At 35.8% G+C, this 22,155-nt stretch overlaps 1 protein-coding gene across 1 annotated transcript; it reads right to left on the bottom strand.

The window, feature by feature from the left end:
- Nucleotides 1-8,122: 8,122 nt before the first annotated feature.
- Nucleotides 8,123-20,250, bottom strand: LOC145598491 (mitogen-activated protein kinase 9-like). Its single transcript, XM_081654851.1, has 11 exons — nucleotides 19,702-20,250; nucleotides 17,208-17,616; nucleotides 16,991-17,118; nucleotides 16,818-16,877; nucleotides 15,569-15,718; nucleotides 15,197-15,352; nucleotides 14,941-15,078; nucleotides 14,768-14,844; nucleotides 10,491-10,592; nucleotides 8,894-9,125; nucleotides 8,123-8,554 (listed from the first exon to the last, which is right to left on the bottom strand). Exons 1-11 carry the CDS (start codon nucleotides 20,017-20,019, stop codon nucleotides 8,483-8,485), a joined length of 1,842 nt encoding a protein of 613 aa, XP_081510977.1. The 5' UTR covers nucleotides 20,020-20,250; the 3' UTR covers nucleotides 8,123-8,482.
- Between the last annotated feature and the right edge of the window lie 1,905 nt (nucleotides 20,251-22,155).

The following is a 22,155-nucleotide window of genomic DNA, read 5'->3' on the forward strand; positions in this document are numbered from 1 at the left end:
CAGCCACCTATCCACCAATTTCCCAACACCATTTGCGCCACCAATTCAAGCACAAATCACAGCAGCAGCTCCAGTTCAACTCCACCCACATCCCAGCCATGAACCTCCTTATTTCTCCAACTTCCCGCAGCAACCACAGCCGCAACCAGCCACCAATTGCCTCCAACAACAACCGCAAACACCACCTGCTGCCCTCTTTCATCTCCAACCACATTCCCCTGTTCCCGCAACAGCTACCACTCCGCAACATCACCACCAATCGACATCCACCCTTCTCCACCTTGAGCTGCCACCAATCGAACTCAATCAAGCCCCAATTCAATTGAAATTCCCCGAGGGCGCGGGCGTGAGAGGAGCGGACACGGGCTCGATGCCTCAAATCAGGCAGTAAGTAGCCGCGGTTGTCCTGGGGTCTTCCCGCGGACGCGGTGGCTCTGGAGAGGGCGCGGCCTAGACCATCGCGGGCGCGGCTTTCTGGGTTCAATTTGAACCCGTATCACAAGCTTCTCACGTGATTTTAATGAAAACCAACGGCCTTGATTGATGCTTGATGATAGATGATGAAGATGAGTGGCGATGATTGAAGTTGATGATGATCGATGGACGGTGGTGATGTGATGCGCTTCAATGGAGGATGAGCAGCCAAATGATCGAAGAAGAAATGTCTGATGATTTGGTTTTGGGTGGGTGTTTATTTTCTTTTTCTTTTCCTTTATTTATTTATTTATTTATTTATTTATTTCTTTTCCTTTTCCTTTTAATTTTATTTCTCTTTTCTTATTTCTTTTCTTAATTTATTTTCCTTTCTTATTTTTGTTTTCTCTTTCTTAGTTTTATTTATTTTATTTTTCCTTCTTTTATTATTTTTCTTAGCTTAGTTTAAATACCCATTTTTGGGGATAATTAAGATCCAACTATTATTCTATTTTTCTAGATTAGCTTAGAGCTTAGTTTTCTCTCTCTTAGGTTGAGAGTTTCTCTCTCTAGATTAGGATATTTTAGGAGTAGTTTTAGAGAGAAAAAGTGAGGGATTTCAATGGTCGTTTGAGAAATTGAAGATTCAATAGTGACAATTGTATTGAAGATCTTTTTAATCAATCAATGAGCATTTCTCACTCTCTCTCCTCTCTATTTTCTTGGTTTAATTTCATATTGTTTGGTTCATTTTGTTGATTGATGTTGTTATTGGTTTTGATTGATTTTTGATGATTCTAATTGTTTGATTGTTCATTTGATCATGTTTCTTGAGTAGTTTACGTGCTAGGGTTTGGGTAAACATGTGTGACTGATGGATTGAGATTGATTTGGGAATTTGATTAGTTCTTGTGTTGTGATTAAATTGATTCATAGAGGTTTGCATGTTGCATAAGTTTGATTGGAGTAGCTAACCATGATTGCTAGCATTGATTGCATGATTGAGTTGATTGACATAACCACTTGATATCGATTTGATCGTAATTAGTTGAGTACTTGATTAGGTTTCTTCATATTGTTTAGCAATAGAGAAATCTATGTTAGAGATTGTGAGGATGATTAGTTGAATGCCCCTAATTGCTCCTACTATTTGTCTTTGCATTGCTTGGATTACTTGACCCCCTAATTAGTTTGATTATCATGAGTGCATGTTGATCCCCATTCCCTAGTGTTTCATTTGTTTGCTTGGTTTAGGAAGTAGAATAGCGCTACCTTTCACCTTAGACTTCGACCTAGCTTAGGCGTTAATTAGAAATACTTGAACATAACTGTTCCTAGTGGTTCGACCCTTGACTTACCTCTATACTTGTATTTAGGTAGTTGAGTGATTATAAATTTGTTTGACCGTAAAGAGGATTAGCTAAACGACCTAGTTTTCCCCGCGTCAAATTTCAACTTCCAAAATTCCAGTTTGAGGCATCTCTCACAAGCCTGAACAAAAATGTTAGCATCCTTGAACATGGTGGGCCAGTAGAATCCTGACTCATTTATCTTGGCCACCGTTTTGGATGGGCCATGATGTCTTCCATAGGGTGAAGTGTGACAGCTAGTAAGTACACCCTGAATCTCCTATTTCGGGAACACACCTGCGAAATAGTCCATCTGCATACTCACGAAACAAAAAAGGATCATCCCAAAAATAATGTTTAACATCAGAAAGGAATTTCTTTTTTTGTTGGTAGGACAGGTCAGGAGGTAGAGTACCACCCACTAAATAATTAGCAAAGTCAGCATACCAGGGGTGTTGCTCTACAACTGCATACAGGTTGTCATCAGGGAATGAATCATCTATAGGAAGAAAATCCTTACCCTCATCATACCTGATTCGTGACAAGTGATCTGTCACTACGTTCTCTGGACCCTTTTTGTCCCTTATCTCAATATTGAAATCTTGGAGCAAGAGAACCCATCGGAGTAGCCTAGGCTTTAATTCTGCTTTGGCTATTAAGTACTTTAAAGCTGCATGGTCAGTAAAAACAATAACTTTAGAACCAACTAGATATGATCTAAATTTTTCTAAAGCATAAATAACAGCAAGAAACTCCTTCTCCGTACGTGGTGGCATAATTGACTTGAGCCTCATCCAAAGTTTTACTTGCATAATAAATATCATGCAAAACTTTGTTCTTCCTTTGTCCAAGCACGGCTCCTAAAGCAAAGTCACTTGCATCACACATGATTTCGAAAGGAAGATTCCAATCGGGAGCACATATGATGGGTGCCGATATCAAAGCTTGCTTAATCCTATTGAAAGCCTCAAGACACTCGTCAGTACAAACAAAAGGGGCATCCTTGAGTAAAAGCTGAGTCAGTGGTTTAGAAATTTTAAAAAAATCTTTGATAAAACGGCGATAAAACCCCGCATGACCCAAGAAACTCCTAACTCCCTTAATATTAACTGGGGGAGGTAATTGCTCAATCACTGAAATCTTAGCCTTATCAACCTGTATACCCTTATCAGATACAATGTGACCAAGAACTACTCCCTCTATCACCATAAAGTGACATTCCTCCCAATTTAAAACCAAATCGCATTCTTCACATCTTTTCAAAATTTTAGCGAGATTAATTAAACATGCATCAAAAGAAGAACCATACACGCTAAAATCATCCATAAGGACTTCCATGATAGACTCTATGAAATCAGAAAATATGCTCATCATGCAACGTTGAAAAGTAGCAGGGGCATTACATAGACCAATGGGCATTCTACGATATGCAAAAGTACCATAAGGGCATGTAAATGTAGTCTTTTCCTGGTCTTCAGGATGGATCGGAATTTGGAAAAATCCCGATTACCCATCCAAATAGCAAAAGAACTTATGGTTAGCTAACCTCTCAAGCATTTGATTAATAAAGGGGAGAGGGAAATGGTCCTTTTTAGTGGCGATATTTAATCTACGATAATCAATGCACATACGCCACCCTGTAACAGTTCTAGTGGGAATCAATTCATTTTTATCATTTTTTATAACAGTCATCCCACCCTTCTTAGGAACCACCTGTACAGGACTTACCCATTTAGAGTCAGAAATAGGATATATAATACCTGCATCAAGTAATTTCATAACCTCTTTCTTAACCACTTCCTGCATATTAGGATTTAACCTCCTCTGGGGTTGAATACAGGGTTTGTAGTTGTCCTCTAAGTGTATCCTGTGCATACAAAAATCAGGGATTATACCCTTGAGATCATCAATATTGTACCCTATTGCCCTTTTGTGGGTTCTAAGAACCTCTAGAAGTTGGGAAGTTTGTGGGTCATCAAGTGCAGTACTAATGATCACAGGGTACATTTCCTACTCATCAAGAAAAACATATTTTAAATGAGAAGGGAGAGGTTTTAGTTCAGGTTTCTTCACCTCTGCAGGTTTTGATTCCTAAACCAATTTTACTACCTTCATATTCTCGTTAGGATCGAGTTCTCCTATGGCAAGAGCTTTTTCAATGACATCCACCTCTTTACTCCAGATACTCGCATCACCTGCAGACAAATTTCCACAAAGTATTTCTTCTAAGGGATCCCTTGCAAGAATCTATGTTAAGTTATCTTTACAAATATCATCCATTATATCAATGACATCAATTAGACAACAATTTTCCTCTAACATAGGACCTTTTAAAACTTTCCCTAAATTAAATGTAATATTGTCATCACCAACAGATAGGGTTAGTTTACCATTTTTAGCATCTATAATGGCTCCTGCAGCATGGAGAAAGGCCTACCTAATATAATGGGGATTTGTGTATCCTCAGCCATGTCTAAAACAACAAAATCTACAGGGATGAAAAATTTACCAACTCTAGCAGGGACGTCCTCTAAAATACCTAAGGGATATTTAACAGAACGATCTGCCATTTGCAAAGTAAAATTAGTAATTTTTAAATCACCCATATTTAATTTAGAACAAATAGACGATGGCATGACGCTAACAGAAGCACCCAAATCACACAATGCTTTATCTATGAAAACATTACCAACATGATAAGGGATAGAAAAACTACCGGGATCCTTTAATTTAGGAGGAGATTTATTCTGTAACAATGCAATACATTCCTCAGTAAAAGCTACAGTTTCTAATTCATTAAAAGTCCTTTTCCTAGTCAAAATATCTTTCATAAAATGCAGGAACCTATGTAATAAGTTCTGTGAAAGGAACTGTTACCTGCAAATTTTTCACAACCTCCAAAAACTTACCAAACTGCTTATCCAACTTAGTTTTTAGTTGACGATTTGGGAATGGTAGTTTGATAACTGGTGGTGCTTCCCTACTCTTCTCCTGGGGTGCATCCTTCCCTGAGGTTGTACCCTGCAATGAATTATCAGAAATGTTAGTATTACCTTGGAGCCCTGCAGGAACATTAGGTGTAACGGAATCAGGATTAGCAATATTAATTAAATCAGGTTCATCCTCCTTGGGCATTGGGGGCCCATTGTAGTGTGAACCGCTCCTTAGGGTGATTGCATTTGCATGATCCGTAGGTTGAATTCCCTGCGCTGGTAGAGCTCCCTGCTGGCGAGTTTGTAGGGTAGAGGACAATTGAGCAATTTGTGTGTCCATGACTTTATTATGGGCTATAATTGAGTTAATTTGTTGGTCTCTACTCTTCATATGCTTTTGCATACTTGTTATCATCGCTCTAATTTCTGACAAGGCAGGGTCAGAAGATGTAGTAGGTGTTTGAGCTGGGGCTTTCTGGTTAGAGTGAGGGTGGTAATATTTCTGCTATGGAGGGTGTGCTTGTTGTGGTTGTTGTGGAGGTGGAGGATTTTGAACATTGGTGCTACGATAGGATAGATATGGATGATTTCGGTAGCCAGGATTGTAGGTGTTGGAGTATGGGTTATTTTGCTTATAGGTTTGAAAAGCATTAACTTGCTCCATCAAACTTCTGCAATCTTGCTCATAGTGTCCTACACTTCCACAATTTTCACAAAAAGCATCATTAGAGTTATTAGCAACAGCAGAAACATTAGCAACAGAATTAGGGATATTAGTACTAAGGTTATCTAATTTTTGGCAAATAGAAGTAAGCTGAGCCTGCAAAAGTTATATTGACTCAACGTGGTGTTTGCCCTTATTTGCATAGCCTCTAGAATTCCCATATTGGGAATTATGTATCGCCATATCTTCAATAACCTGACCTGCATCATCAACATTAAGATTCATAAATCTACCACTAGCTGCGGAGTCTAGAATCGTTCTAGATGCATTCCCTAATCCATTGTAAAAGGCTTGAATTAGCTGCCACTTTGCCAAGTTATAGTGGGGACACTCCCTCTACAGATCCTTGAACCTCTTCCAAACCTCATATAATGCTTCATCTGGCTCCTGGGAAAAGTTCTGAATGGCGCTTCTTAGTAAAGTTGTTTTCTCTGCAGGGTAATATTTATTATAAAAATTTAAAGCAAGAGTCTCCCAGTCAGTAATACTAAGTGCAGTTCTATTCAAACCATTAAACCACAATTTAGCTTTTCCACATAAAGAAAAAGGAAAGAGAATCTCCCTGATCTGGTCTTGCGTTACCCCATTCTGCCTAATAGTGTTGCAGTATTGACAGAAATCTGCAATGTGAAGATTAGGATCTTCACCCTTGGCTCCACTGAATTGCTTTCTTTCTATCATCGTTATGAACTGGGGCTTGATCTCGAACTTAGGGATGTCAGTGAGGCAGGTCAAGTAGGAGACCCGCCCTAGTGGGGCGAGGATGGGTCTCGGTTTGGCGGGTGGTGGGGCGGGGATGGGGATAAATTCCATACCCTCCATGGGTGATGGGCGGGGGTGGATTTTAAGTTATACCCGCCCCATCCCCGCCCCGCCCCACCCGCCCCACTTCGTACCCGCCCCATCCCCACCTCATACCCACATCTATATATCTTTTAAAGAAAAATTACATACTTTTGTAGTATTTATAAAATAATTACGTAAAATACAATATTAATTATAATACTTTGTACGACACTTATATTATAACACAAAAATGTGCGTAGAACGTTTATTTTATAATTCGTATTAATTATGTAGGATTGTGTATTTGAGATACGGAGATTAGGTGGATCTTGGGTGGGGATTAGACGGGTCTTTGGTGGGGATTAGGTGGGGATGGATATCAAAGTGGGGGGTGGGGCGGGGATGGTTTTGGAGTTGTACCCTGTGGGGCGGGAATGGTTTTGGAGTTGGACCCGCCGCGGGGATGGGGATGGGGATGGGGATGAAAATATTAGGTGGGGATGGGGATGGGAAGGCCAACATCCGCCCCGCCCCGCCCCATTGACATCCCTACTCGAACTGGACACCCTCGAGATTTGGTCTGGGGGAGAGATGTGGAAAATCCGTCAAGGATGGTTGCGAATAATCGCTGAGCTTCTTAGGTGCAATCATCTCTAATTCTGAATCTGAAGGAATTTCCGAATCACTAGAATCAGATGGCGAATCTCTAGGAATATCGTTACTCCCAGAACCCGCCCGGCCAACAGCTAAAGCCTTTGACAGGCTAAAGTCTTTTGGTGCAAATTAGACCCTATCGATGGTGCACTTAAATGCTCGTAGCAAGATGTTATTTTTGGGCTGCCTGTAAAATATTACACTGGAGCAGTGTAATGTTTTACCCCTGTTTTAGGGGAATATATTACAAGCCTGAACAATTACCCTCATTCCAAGTACACATAAAAGCCCATAACAATTAACCAAGAAAATATTATGGGCTATTACCCTCAGGCTGCCCCTAATAAGGTTCGATTTAGTTACAAAGAGAGTTAACTTGAACCCTCAAGTAGCATGAAATACTAATTTTACAATTAGCTTGCTTGCTATTTGAGATACTCTTAGGTTTATCAATATAGTTTTGATAAACCCTAAGCATTTATTGACACATTTACTACCGTAAACAAATTTTGACGTTGTCAGAAAGATTAGCGTTGGTTGTACAGTGCTTATGGCATCACTTATGATTCAACTACAAAGACAATTCATCTAATCTAAACCATAATTCTTCCAGATGAAAACAATTTTCATTTAAAATTATGGAAAGCAATACCAAATTTACCTGAAAGTAATTTTATATTAAAAATCTAACTCTTTTTACACAACTTTTGACCTATCTTTCACAATTCACATATACAATCTTTTAAGTGAAAGTAATGTCTCCCCTCAAAAGATAAAAGTAAATACATTACAAAATAAAAAGGAGAATTTACCAAGAATAATACCACCTTTCAGTCATTTTCTAAAAATAGGACCACCTTTGATTTATCATAAAATAATACGACCTTTGACACAAATCTACCAATAATGGAACATGATCAGTATGACATGTGTCACAGTGTTATTGGTTAATTATTTTTATGACTTTTTAAAAAAACAGCTTAAAATAAAAAAAATCTTAAAACAAAAAATCCCCAACCAGCCCCCTCCAACACCAGACCACCTCCCCCCAACCGGAAACCACTAGCGACTCCACCTCCCTATCCCATCCTCGATTCTGACCCCGACTCCATCTTCTCCCTCACTCAAACACCGTCAACAACAGCACCCAACTAGGTACTAAAAACTCAGATTACAAACTACAATCATCAGAGAGCTGCTTATATCCTTTTTATCAATAATAGTTAATAATGGCAATAACAAATATGTAAGCAGTGAGAGCATGGAAAACTTTTTCTTCATAAATTACGACGTCTTAAAGGCCAAGAAAAGGTATACATGCTTTCTTAAGCTCAAAAAGGGTATTAAAAAATTGAACTGCAAAATCACAGTCTCAAACTTAAATGGAGGGCAAACCATATCCCCCACCCTTCCCTCTATTTCGTTGCATACGATGAATTTTAATACAACAATTGGCGAAAGAGTGACAACAGGAAATCTAATCCTTGATGTCTATCGGGAACACGAAAAGGCCCAAAATTTTCCGTAAATATCTGTGGATGTTGTTCCAGATGTGTTTCATTTGATATTGCAAGGAATGCAAATAAGACATCTAACCCAGTATCCACAACTATCTCAGATAATCAGGTTGCGAGGGCGGTAGCCTTTTTTGTAAGCTCATCAACTGCCTCCTCGTTCTCTGCAATTGGTTCTTCCTGAAATTGGAGGAGTTGTGAATACATGGTAGGGTCAGGAAAAAAAAAAAAATCTTAACTAGCGGCTTTGTAACAAACACATTACATAATACCACCATGGATTTAGAGTTGCATCAACATTATTTTATATTCGTTTCATTATTTTATATTCCAGGAAAAAAAAATCTTAACTAGCGGCTTTGTAACAAACACATTACATTATTTACATAACACCACTATGGATTTATAGTTGCATCAACATTATTTTATATTCGTTTCATTATTTTTGGCTTGTTGCATGTCAATGCATCTGGAAAAACAAGCAGGACAATCCGCAGAATTGAGGAAGAGATATTATACCTCAGGGTCTTTTCTGGATTGCACCCCAATACATTTAGAACCACTGATACTGGCACTCTTCAACAAGCTCCGAGCGCTATAATTGCCTTTATTTTGACCATTTTGAGGCACTTCATTTTCTGATCCATCGGCGTTTGACTTGGGAGGGCTTTCAAGAGCAGTACGAGCAACTGCTCGATTTTCCATGTCATTGTTTTCATTTGCATCAGTTTTAGGTGCAGGAACTCGCTCCCTAGAAAGTAAGATGGAAACATATATAGACAATATCAGATTATTAGCAGAGGGCAGATAGGAAATTCAAATTATAAGTTTATAACTGCGAATAGCATACAATTTTCATAAATTCTTGAACAGGGCAATGCTAAGTCAGGTGAATTTCTATTTGGAACTTAAATAGTTTAGCATTGAATTTAATAAAATCTATGAAATTGAATTCAATGTAAGGAAAGTTATATTATTATACTTTTATTTCATATTAAGTATTCCCTCCATTTCTTTTTATTCTTGAATTTCGAATTTCATAGTCTCCAATGCACATCTTAGACCTAGTATATATTCAATACGATATGTGTAATTTTAAAAATTGATATTTGGAAAATAAGTTTCAAGCCGAATCTAACAAGATCCCATATGATATAGTTTTGATGTAATTGTTAATATTTACAATCAAAGTTTCAAAAAGTTGAACATCAATAGTCAAAATAAGTTTTGATGAGTAATAGTTAATCAAAGGTTCAAAACTTGATATTTGGAAAATAAGTTTTGATGTGTACTTTTAAATAAGTTGAACATCCCATATGATATGTGTAATTTTAAAAATTGATATTTGAAAAATAAGTTTCAAGCCGAATCTAGCAAGATCCCATATGATATAGTTTTGATGTAATAGTTAATATATAATCAAAGTTTCAAAAAGTTGAACATCAAAAGTCAAACAGCCCGTCTTGTGTGCGACTGGCCACACCGTGTGGCCACTTAAAGTAACCCCTATAACATTGATTAAGTAATCCCTGTAATACTAATCGAGTAACCCTTATAACACTGACTGAATAACTAACAATGACGAAGTAACTCCTTTAACACTAACCAAGTAACCCCATTACACTAGCAAAGTAACCCCTATAGTGGTTGGTCACACTGTGGCCAGCCAACTTTGTGAAAGTCAAAATGTAGAGAATAAAAAGGAACGGAGGGTGTACAACACTATCAATTACAACCTAATTGTTGAATCATGATATGGATCTTTTGTGTGTGTGTGTGTGTGTGTGTGTGTGGAATACTTGCAAAATGTGATGTTACATCATATGACATGTCAACACTATGGATATAATAATGTGGTGCCAATAGCCTTAGGTTTTTGGAATAGTATAGATCTTTATATTTCAATTTTCGTTTTCTTTTTTCTTTTCTTTTGTAAAGAGATGAGAAAAGAGATGGATGGAGCCATAAAGGCGACAAAGCCAATGTTTTATCACTCACGGTGGCGCTCACATTATTCGTTTCTTTTGCAAAGCTAACCGCCAAGCAAAAATCACTGGGCAATCAAGTCCTGAGAGCCACTATATAAAATCAGTAGCAGAGATACAAACAGATTTACCTAGGCAAGGAAGCATGCTGCCTCGAGAGTGGTGTGCTTTTTTCACCTTTACCTAAATGTTCCTCGAGATGAGCGAACTGTCTCTTAAATCGATCAACTCCACTGCGCAAGAGAAAAGCAATCACAGGAGTTCAGTAATTTTGTAGCAACAGTACGTGTGAGAAATTCAATTACAGAAGTTCAGTAATCATATATGCATCCAATACCCTTTTTCGTACTTTTTTTTCCATAACAAATTCAAAGTATGAAGTCAAAAGGAAAGGAGCAAAGAAATTACGATAAGCATCAATGTCATTTGAAGTAAAATACCTCAGAATCATCAACCAAACAAGTTCTATTGACATAAATATTGGAACTAGGAGAAAACTGGAGAACTATTATGTTCTTAGTGTCTCCAAGCCATGACAACCAGAAATAAAAAAAAATTAAATTCACATATTGAATGGAAGCCTATATAATACACACTGACCAGGACACCAGTCCATGGTTTAGCAGAATATTTTATGCAGTTTTTATTTCACCGGAGTAAGAATAAAAATTAAATATAAAATATTAAAAATAAATACTGTATAAAAAAATAAAAATAAAATAAAAAGAAGAAGAAGAAGATAGGTATTCTTCCCATAAAGTAGAAATTATAGCACATTATTAATCACACATTCACACTAGAAACCAGGTGAGATAATCGAACAAAAAGTCCGAGACATAATGCCAACATGATACATAGACAATTACTCTAGCACATAACCATGCAATAACCTTATCTAGAAGTAACTAAAATCCTTTACAACTACAATCACAAGAATTCTAGATGCCAAGGTGTAGTGAAAGAAATTAATGGAAGGAGCCTAGGACAAAGAATCCTGTTTAGTTCAACAAAACTAGCAGTAGAGTAACCTACTACCTACAATAAAAATATCTTCTTTTTTTTTTTTTTTTTTTTTGTAAAATCTAACTTTTTTTTTTTTTTTTTTGAAAACTTTTGTAAGATCTAACTATTATTAAACAAACGCTACCTACTACCTTTGAAACGCTAATATATTTAATATTCTAGAAGTGTTACCTTAGAAATGCAAATATAATTAATGTTTGAGAAAAGCTACCTTGCTCCTAATTTTTCCAATTAGTGTACCAACAGCTACCTAAAACGCTACCGACGAACAAAGCCGTATCACAAGAACTTTAAGTTACTTATGGGCTCAAGGAATATGTTATCCAATTCATAACGACCAATTTACAAAAAAAAACCATTTGTTATTTGGTTGAAGGAAGCTCACTCTCTTAATGAAATTTTAGGTGATTTAGATTGGTGACAGAAAAAAGCCTCCTTAGGCAGCCTTCATGCCAGCAGCAGCAGAAACTACATTAGAAGCTTTACTAAAAAGTGACAATTCATTTAGAGTTTTTAGAATTTCAATCAAAGTACAGTTAAACTTAAAAGTCACTTGGTTTCCTTCGATGTTAATAACAGATAAGTCTTTCTCAAGCTCTCCTTTATGACTTTTTCTTTCTTGTATCCTCGGTCTATAAAATACTGGACTGCATTAGGCAGAAAGTTATATAGAGCCAACGTGATTCCAAAGGAATGAAGTTTATTTGCTTTCACAAAGATTATTAGTTCTTATAGGTGTAGTTCAAATGAAGAGACCCAATCAATTCATTGTATCATCCAGTTGGTAAAATCCATGTCCTGATTACAATCGAGTGAGCATTGGCTTGTGCCATAAAAGTAAGGAGCTGTGCGTGGGTTGCTTCACATCTTATGTTATCATATTATAGTAAAGAATAATGCTTATGGAATTAAGACTGCCATGAGAATGCCGGGTTGGAAAGAAAGCCAAGTTTGTCAAACTAAATTACACCAAATATTAACTTTTAGTTCCTAATCCTTTTCATTATTAATGAATAATCTCATAAACATGATCCAAGGAATGTATCAGGGTCAAAGGATTTCAAGTTAAGTTAAAATAAGATGGGAAACACAAGATTTATCAGCACACAATACATAGTATTCATACAAATAATGGAGGAGCACTTAGAGATGATTGGGTGATATAATACTTAAAAGGGGTAAGGCAATTATGTCTATCCACTATGCTAATCGGACATGGCTAATATCGCGAAGTGTCTGTGTCGACACGACACTTTATGGACATGGACACATGACACATGTCTGATCCTTCACTGTGCACTTGGACACTTCCTTTAAGAGAGGAGAGGAAAAAAGAGAAGAAACATGAAAGGAAAAACATATCTTGTTCAAAAACCACCATTAATATAGAGAAGATGGAGATAAGAAGATTGCCATTTGTTAGGAGAATTTACCGAGGAAAGAATTAAATTAAAAAAATAGGGGTAGACATAATGAAAAAATTAAAGTTTTTGTAATATATAATTTATTTATATAAATTTAAGTGACGTATTGACGTGTCCCCGTACGGCCGTACCCGTGTCCAAATATCGGACAGAGTCTCCGTGTCCTTAAATTTTGGAATTTGCCGGATCGGACACTTGGACATTTGTCCATGTCCGACACCTGTTCCCGAGCCCATGTAACATAGTCTATCCAAGTAGGCTGTTGAGACATTGTGCTGGTATATGTATACAATCGTCATAAGTAACAGTGACAAAAAGAAGGATGCAGGATGCAACATAAAGGAAACATGTTTTATCGTCATAAGTAACAGCAACAAAAAGGAGGATGCAGCATATCCCTAGTTGCTTACAATGTGTAGATATTATGGACACAATCAAATGCTAGAACTGGCTCACAGAATTCACACACTTACAGCAACAAATATAATATTGATTCATTTGCTAGCCAATATATGGTGTAATACAAACTCACTTCCAGCATCCATTTTAGCATATGCAGTGGTCAGCCTTTCTACTCGCTCACGCTCATAAATACAAGAGAGCTTCTTTCCTAGCATAGGAGTGTAGGAGACTAACAAGCTGAAAAGAGAGTTTGGTTGGTCAGTTGACTTCCCTAGGATGTAATATCTGCTCTTTTATGGTGTGAGTCCCCCTTCTACCCATTCCTCTCTTTTGACCTTTGGACTGTTCTATATTACTCTAAGAGTGCTTCTCATTAGACTCTATTGGAGTTCACGACCATCAACACTCCAATCACCTTTGTTCACCAGTACAAGAATGAGGCATATTACTTACAATGTGCGTTCATTGAACGACACTTCTAGAGAAAGCTTTAAAACACTTCTTTCAGAAACTAATTTACAAGGCTCAAGCAGTTTGGCATAAAGTTGAGTACATTAGAACCTCCCAGCTTCAACACAAGATGCATACTCAAAAGTAATTTTCTTGGATTGCTTAGAATTCAAAGATTGTACAAAGATAAAGAGAGCTTCTGAAACAATGATCAAGAAATGAAGAAAAAGAAAACTGAGGTTGGGTAAATCCCTAGGAATTAGTGAGACTAACAGGCTCCTCAAAGAATAAACGAATCAAACAGAATTAGTTCGGTATTCATTATTTTCTTCCATACAAACAGAACGGGAAGGAGGGGTAGAGGAAGAAAGACATGGCTTAGTCACATTTCATATACATATAAACAACACTAATAGTCCTTGTAATAGCGTATTATTTCAGAAGTTTCTCTTAACATTGTTGGAGAGAAAGATAGGAGAGGAGGTAATATAAACGAGAGTAGGTGGGGGGCTTAGTTTCTCCAACTGTCTTCTAGTTTAGAAGAGATAAATAAAGTTCAAGAATCTGAAATTGGCTTCATTTCCAGCCTGATCCATCACATCATTTTGAATTCAATGACAATGAGAAGTAAAAAATCCATCCCACGTCCTTACAAATTAATGAAAACTATCAAATTGGCCACAATAGCAGACCGTCTTTCCCCAAAAAAGTAAAGGATTATTATGAAATCAACTGAGCTGGCATATTTACACCCAATAGCACACAAGTTTCTATCAATATACAGTTTCAACAAAAGCATGTTGGTGGATTAAATAAACTTTGAGTAACAATGGACTATTTTGCTCAGATTTCATTCTGTATAAAATAGATATATAGTCTCAGCAAAAAGCCACAACCATTATTGATGATTGATAGATAGTGAAGAAACTTATGATGACTACAAGATACATCAATAAGCAGATAACTTTTGAATAGAAATTGAAGCAGTCATATGCCACCAACAGTAAACATCTAGAACAAATATACAAATAGATAGAACTTATGATTTCTGAAGACAAGAAACAATACCAAATTTTAAAAATATAAAATAAAAAAGAATGCAAGCCTACCTGGGGTACATGAAGCTAGTCTGATCCTGGCCACCACGAAGATATTCTTGAAGCATCTGGGGATGGTACTCCAATATCTGTTTACTTCATGGAATTTTTTTTGTGGCAGTTACTATCAAGTCTAACCATTTACCAGTTCTATATTTCAGAATTACCAAATTTACAAGCCATACCTCTCTATAAATTAGCTCTCTAACGTCATCTTTTGCCAGTTTCCTCCGTTCAAATTCAAATTCCAGTTTTGAAATTGGAGTAGTGCAAGGTTCACGATCTGCACTTGACAATCCATAAAAGTATGGATCAGTTAATGCCTGCAAAACAAAAATAACAAGAAATCCTCACAATTAACCAATCATTCAATCAAATGACCTGACGGTGATATGCTTACAATCAGAAAGCAGCCAAAGGCCCAAAGTTCAGATTGCATACTTCTGCAGCGGATGGTCGGTCTTTGGGATCAAATGCAAGAAGACGCTCTAAAAGGCGAAGAGCCAATGGATCTACATTAGGAAACTTTTGTGAGAATGGGATTGGTGGCTTTTTCCTCATGCTACTTAAATATCTTCTGGCCTTCTCATTTCGTATCTAATAATAGAAAGAATAAGCCATCAGAACAAGAACATGAATTCAAAAGAATAAATAAAATAAAATAAGATGACAAATGAAACTTTCATCATAGAGGCATGACATTTTGATGAACAGACATTATGCATGTAAGTTTGTTCAGATGCAAATCCAATTCAACTTTTTAACCTTTGATGAACTTAAACACGGAAATAACTCACTAGTACAAGAACTAACCCTTGAAATGGCTTCAGGGGGTGGAGTGCCCATAAGATCTGTCATAAGGTCCAACTGATGCACCACATTTTTTCCAGGAAACAATGGTTTTCCAGTGAGCATTTCTGCAAATATACATCCTATGCTCCAGATATCGATTGCTGGTGTGTACTGCACAGTTGAATAAAAAGACAGATAACATTATATTCAAGTAGTGCAAATTAAGCATACAACACAAGCCAGTAAAATGTATATAATATTATTGACACAATGAACAAAACAGTAATTAAGAATAACAGTGAGAGCTTTACAGTTATTAAGTACCATAAAAGATGTTGCCTATACAATGTCCATTTCGATAAAATTGAAAGAGTATTTATCGGCAATTTTTCTACTTTGGAGTCCAATGAATAAAATCAAACATCTCAATAACTGTGTTGTACTTCTGCATAGGGGATAGCAGGCTATACAATTACCCTCCATATAAAAGTCCTTACAGAAGCAACATTTTTACAATTCAAAAGAGGTGTGGCTATAGCTTACAGGAGCTTCTTTTCTTATACATTTCATTCTATTCAACTCTATTACAGAAACAACTTAAAGCTGTCAGAACTCAGTCAATTGTATGAGCAAATATATTAGCTATTTATAACTAAGCTTAAACTGTTGTTAATGTTTGTTGTTCGCTGAAAGGTGCTGGATAAAATTAATTAGCATTAAGCTGTTTCAGGATGTAGGAAGACATATGGATATGTTTAAATTTAGGCAAAAAGATTTTAAAGGGAAACTAAATAGCTAAATGATAAATTAACTTATAGTCCCAACTATAGCCATTATATTTTAAGTTTTTAAGGGGAAACTAATAGCTAAAGGAAAATTTAACAAATAGTCCCAACTAACACTATTCTATTTTTGACAGTCTCAACCCTTGATTAACTAGGATGGGTGAAAAACCAAAACAGAATAATAGGGAATCCATTGATAATGTACTATGTACCACGTGGACCTTTAAACTGCTTAACAGAATATAGGAATTAGGATAATTTTGGGAAGACACCCCCCAAAGTTGGTTTCACTCACTATGTACCACCTTCTTCTTCAGGAGCCGTATTTGAACAGTTATTACAGATTCAATCTAGACTATCTAGTACAATCAGGAGCAGAAGTTAAAACAAAACAAACATGAGCTACTTCATAGTGACTCTCCTAAGTTGAATGATGAAGAAATAACAAGAAGCATCAGCTATAAGCTTCAAAAATGAAAACTTGCCTTAGAGAAAAAAGAGCCACAGAGTTCTGGAGCACGATACCACCTAGTTGCAACATAGTCCTTCACATAATATATATATATTATAAACAGTATTAGCAAGAGAGCAATTGCGAAAGATTTGGGAGTAAATTTAGTCTGGGATTAAACTTGGACAAGTTTGTTCAGTCAGATACCGTCCAAAAGATAGCTGATGGGGCATCATTAAATGAAACGCGAGCAAGGCCAAAGTCACATATTTTAAGCTTGCAGTCCGCATTAGCAAGGATGTTTTTAGGCTTCAAATCTCGATGGAAAACATTTGCTGCATAAGAAGAAGAGAAAATCTGATAATCAGTTGTCAAGGCAACAAAACCAAGGCCTGGTCTCATGAGAAAAATCTACAAATTTAACCTGTATGTACATATTTCAATCCTCGTAGAAGCTGATACAAGAAAAATTGGTAGTGTTCAGGAGTCAAATCATCATTTGCTTTTATTACTTGGTGCAAATCAGATTCCATCAGCTCGAAAACTACATAGATATCTTTAAATTCTCTTCGAGAAGGGGGGAGCATAATGTGCTTTATTTCTACAACATCTGGATGACGAAGCAGCCGTAGGAGCTTGATTTCCCTCAGTATCCTGGTGGCATCAGATACATGCTCAAAGACATCATTGATCTTCTTAATCGCTACTTTTTCTCCTGTATGAGTATCAACAGCTGAACCAACAATACCATAACTTCCTTTCCCAATGATTTCTTGAACTTGGTAACGGCTTGCCTCTCCATACTCTGTGAAGAAATCATTTTCCAGTGCACTCTAAACAACATTGAAAGCACATTTTAGAAACATGAAATTAAGGGGAGAAAATAGCACCAGATTGAATGCTAGATCTATGAAAACTTTTGTCCATCCAAAAATGTAATACTTCATCCTTTAGAACATCTCAAAGATATCATAACACTACCTAAAACAGCAATGATATATTGTAGATTTTCTTCGTAGTCCATACTGCAGACCCATTCCCAACTTACCAAGCATATTATTCTATTTAATAACCCCCAAAGCGTGAAGTATTACTCATTTTAAGGAATTAAAACAAAAAATTAAAACAATAAAAAAAAACAAAACAAAACAAAAACATCACCACATTTACAGTCCACCAAGACAAGGTATGAAAGGTTCAGAAATACATATCCCTATCTCTAAGGCCTAAACAGCCGAAAATTATTTAAGAGGATGATTCTGAAAGACTCCTAAAACTTTTGTTGTATATTGGGATAAGATAAAAAGAGGGGGCATCAAAATCAATGCATGGAGAATTAAAAGTGGCCTATATCATGAGCAAATTTCCCTACCAAACCATATATGTTCATCACAATTGCATAGTCCACAATAGCAACCCTGTAATGACTTTCAAAATCATCACTTTAACTTACAGCACAGATTAGCATGCACATCTTATAGCAAGTGAAGGTAGAATAATTAGAATACAAAAAATTGTCATTAAAATGAAATAAAATACTAATCTAGTGAACAAAGAACAACAAATATGGCTCAAAAGTGTCTATACTCTATACAAAGTCCTCGTCATCAGTGAAAGTAAAATTGCAACTTTTTATTGGTACTTGACAAAGAACAAATTTGGTTAGACCTTAGAAGGATAAATAGGTAATATAAAAGTCCAAGCTCTGCCATATGATTCGCTAATATGTGCTACACTGCTACTGTGTTAGAAGATACTAAATGAAGTCAATTTTGCCAAGTTTCTTGGACAATGCTTCTGTCAAGCACCTTAGAATCATCTACTTGTTCTTCTGTGTCAGTTTGGGGTACAGTTAGTACAACAGGAGGATCTCAATTCCAATTTGATTTTTCCCCCTCTAAGCCTTGCCCCTGTTGTGCATTAGGTTGCCTAATTCATTATTAGTTCTTCATTAGTTAATTTTTAAAAGCAGCATTCTCCTTGAGTGTCACATCTTTGACTTATAGAATCCTCAATCTGTTATACTGATGTAACAATCAAGCCATCTCATCTTAAAATTGCATTTAAAAAAGAATCCCCAAGCTTTTTGCTTACTTCCAAAAAACAATGAAAATGTACACTAAACATAATTTAATAATCTGTTGAACCACTTTGTTAGAGAGTACAGTACTACATATATAAAATAGATAGCAAAGGTACTATATAGAAAAAACAATAAATGTCAATTCTAGGGCTTTTGCCAATAAAGATTACTTCATTACAAATTAAAATACATATCCAAAGGGCCTCTAATCAGCAACCAACTTTAAAATTAAAATGGACTAAACACCATGCCTGAATTAGAAGTTATTTACTTCTTATTTATCTTAAAGTATCATTATAGGGGTAAGGCTAAACGATCCTCTTCACAATCACAAATGTGCGAGTATTGTTGCTTTTGCTTACATACAACTCTTCGATTACCATGAACTTCTCATATAGTATAAATAAAATATTTTTAAAAAATTAAAATTCACCCCAAACCCCCAGAGAAGAAAAGATAACTTATAATATGCCAACATTTTTCCTTTAAGAAGAAAACTTCAATTCGACATTTAGATGTGCTTTGAGCATTTCAATGAAAAAGATCATAGCACAAAATATCCTTAAATTACGAAAATTAAGAACCATATACAACACAGACAACCAATGCAATGCAGATCACAATTTCCATGAAAACAAAAAATTAACATAAATTCCCACATTCTCATCAAATGGGCAGAACAAAATCATATCATGAAACCAAACAAACTTAACTAAAAAACCACAAATTCAACCAAACTTGCAAATAATTCACAAATCTAACACAAACCCAACTCACAAACAATACCAATCACCTCAATAATCACAAACAAATAAATAAAAGAAAATGAATAAACCTTCTTGTGAGGATCCATTGGAAGAGCAAAACGAGAAGTAGGAGCACGTTTAGGAACTTTGATTGGTTTCAACCCAGAAAGATCAAAGTCAAATTCAATATTAAGCTCTTGTTCTTGTTGTTGTTGTTTTGATGTAGAATGATTATTAATCTGATTGCCGCTGAATTCGGAAATCACAGACACCTGTCTACTGCTACTACTATTACTACTATTATTATTATTAATTGACTCATCTAATTTATAACTATTATTAGCAACAACACCTCCTCGACGAGAAAACCATCGACGAACCCCATCCACCAATGTTCCATTCCCCATATAACCCCAACCCACAAACTATTTTTTTTTTTTTTTTTTATAACTCTTATTAATTTTAATTAAATTAAATTAATTAATCTAATGATATGATATGATATTCTGTTAATTCTGTGTTTTTCTGTCTCTAAAATGGAAGGAGTTGAGCGAAGGGGTCGGAGATGAAGAAAGAAGGAAGACGGGTTTGAGAGAGGAGAGAGAAATTGGAGAATTATTCGCCGCGTTATACGATGAATTGGTCTTAAAATGTTAAATATTTTTGTTAATTATTGGTTTTTATTTTTTAATAATAATAATGTCATAATCTATGGTTGTTTAACAACGATAATGAGAGTAGACGTGGATGAGTTAACTTGTGATAATGGGGCTGATGTTTGGGTGTTAAAACCGGCTAACTAGTTGCAAGGATGGGTGAAAGGGAGGAAAGAAGTGGGAAGTTGGATGTTTGTGTTTGTGTGCGTGATTGCTGGTTATTAGTTGGCTATATTATCATCATCCATGTTGTCCATCTAGTGAAGTGTATAGTGTAATTACTCGTAGCATTATCTTGTTTATACTTGTTTAATTCACTTTATTTTTACTTAACTGATCTGATTCAATTTGGTCTCTGGCATGATTTGATTTTATTTGATTGTTGATTTGACCAAATTTTGACCTTATGTGTACGATAATCTAAAAAAAAAAATCAAGTGGGGTGTTAAATGTGTATTTTATTAATATGTAATATTTATAGTTTTGTTGATTACGTAATTAAAGATATTTAGCGATAAAAAAATCGTACATAAAACAATGATTTGATCTGAACTTATTTTTTTCTTATCTGATCTGATCTAAACTTATTTTTCTGAAATAAGTTAAAATAATTGAACTAAACAAGGCCTAAATCGTCAAATATCTTGGTTGGTTATACTTTAAATTTTTGAGGTAGTAGTGTCGTAGTGGTACCTAAGATCTAGAATTGAATCCCTTCAATATTAATGTCGTTGTAGCTCTCTTTAAAAAAATAAAAAAAAAATTGTGTTATCTTATTTTGGGCATATTAATCTTGTATATAAATTTCAATACTCGCTTCGCTTTTTTTAATGTATATATTGTAGTAAACTAGTAACTGTTATAATAATATAATAAGGTTTTTTTAAGCAAAAGTCACAATAAGCAATAATGGAGACAGAGATTTGATACTAAAATCTCAAGTATCACTGATAAGACTTTAACAAATTAAACTAGTTGGCATCTACACACCTAGGGTATATTAAGACTTATGAGGCATTTGATTCTCACGGGGTAAAGTAATGGCATTAAGAAAGGGATGGGGGGAAGGAAAGTGATACCCGTATGTTAATGACTATTATCGAGTCAAGGCAACTCGAGGATTAAACAGGGGAATCCACACCCTCGAGTACAAATGCGCCTGTCACTCTGTCAGTGCTAGGACTATGAGATTGACTTCAACAACCGAGTCAACTGGTTGTTGGTCGAGCCTAGCGATGATGAGTTTGAAGGCTATCTAGATAGCCCAAGGTTGAAGAAGGCTATCGATGACATCTCTAGTGACAATGAATTTTAATTGGCCACTCAATAAATATTATTATGGAATATTTTGACCTTATCCTTTGTACAAAACACTCTGTATTATTAAGAGATATATTATTGAAGTGTTCTTTTCTTTTTTGCGTATATGATTCAATATTTTAATGAAGTACCTTTAATGTTGTCTTATTAATCGTATCACTTAATTGACTCAATACTTCTTAAAAATTGCCTAAAGTTATTAATTTATACGGTTTCAAAACGTCGACAACCATACTATAGGCATCGTGAAAAAGAAGGTATCGCGTCACAACAATAGGTATCGTGTCTCATCACAAGTACCGTTGTAATACCCTAGAAATTCCTTTCCTTTAAAAATATCTATTTTACTCTTTAAAATACGATTTAGGAATATCTAAGACATTACCGCCACCGTGAGAACGGCTAAGGCAATTATCAAAGACACACAGCGGAAGACTTAAATCAAAATCATTCAAAACGAGTCAACTTAAAAGTCAACCAAACGAAAGTAAAGTAAAAACCAAAGTCAAATGAAGTCAAATAAAATCAACCTACAACTTGGAACCATTGTAGGCCCTTATCAAAACC

Source organism: Chenopodium album, chromosome 20 (assembly GCF_948465745.1).
Source record: "Chenopodium album chromosome 20, dcCheAlbu1.1, whole genome shotgun sequence".
NCBI lineage: Eukaryota > Viridiplantae > Streptophyta > Magnoliopsida > Caryophyllales > Amaranthaceae > Chenopodium > Chenopodium album.

Coding starts and splice junctions, on each gene's coding strand:
- LOC145598491 (XM_081654851.1), bottom strand. CDS start 20,019: ATGGGGAATGGAACATTGGTGGATGGGGTTCGTCGATGGTTTTCTCGT. Junction 15,079..15,196: donor ACCGACCATCCGCTGCAGAA/GTATGCAATCTG, acceptor TTTGTTTTGCAG/GCATTAACTGATCCATACTT. Junction 14,845..14,940: donor GAGAGCTAATTTATAGAGAG/GTATGGCTTGTA, acceptor TGAAGTAAACAG/ATATTGGAGTACCATCCCCA.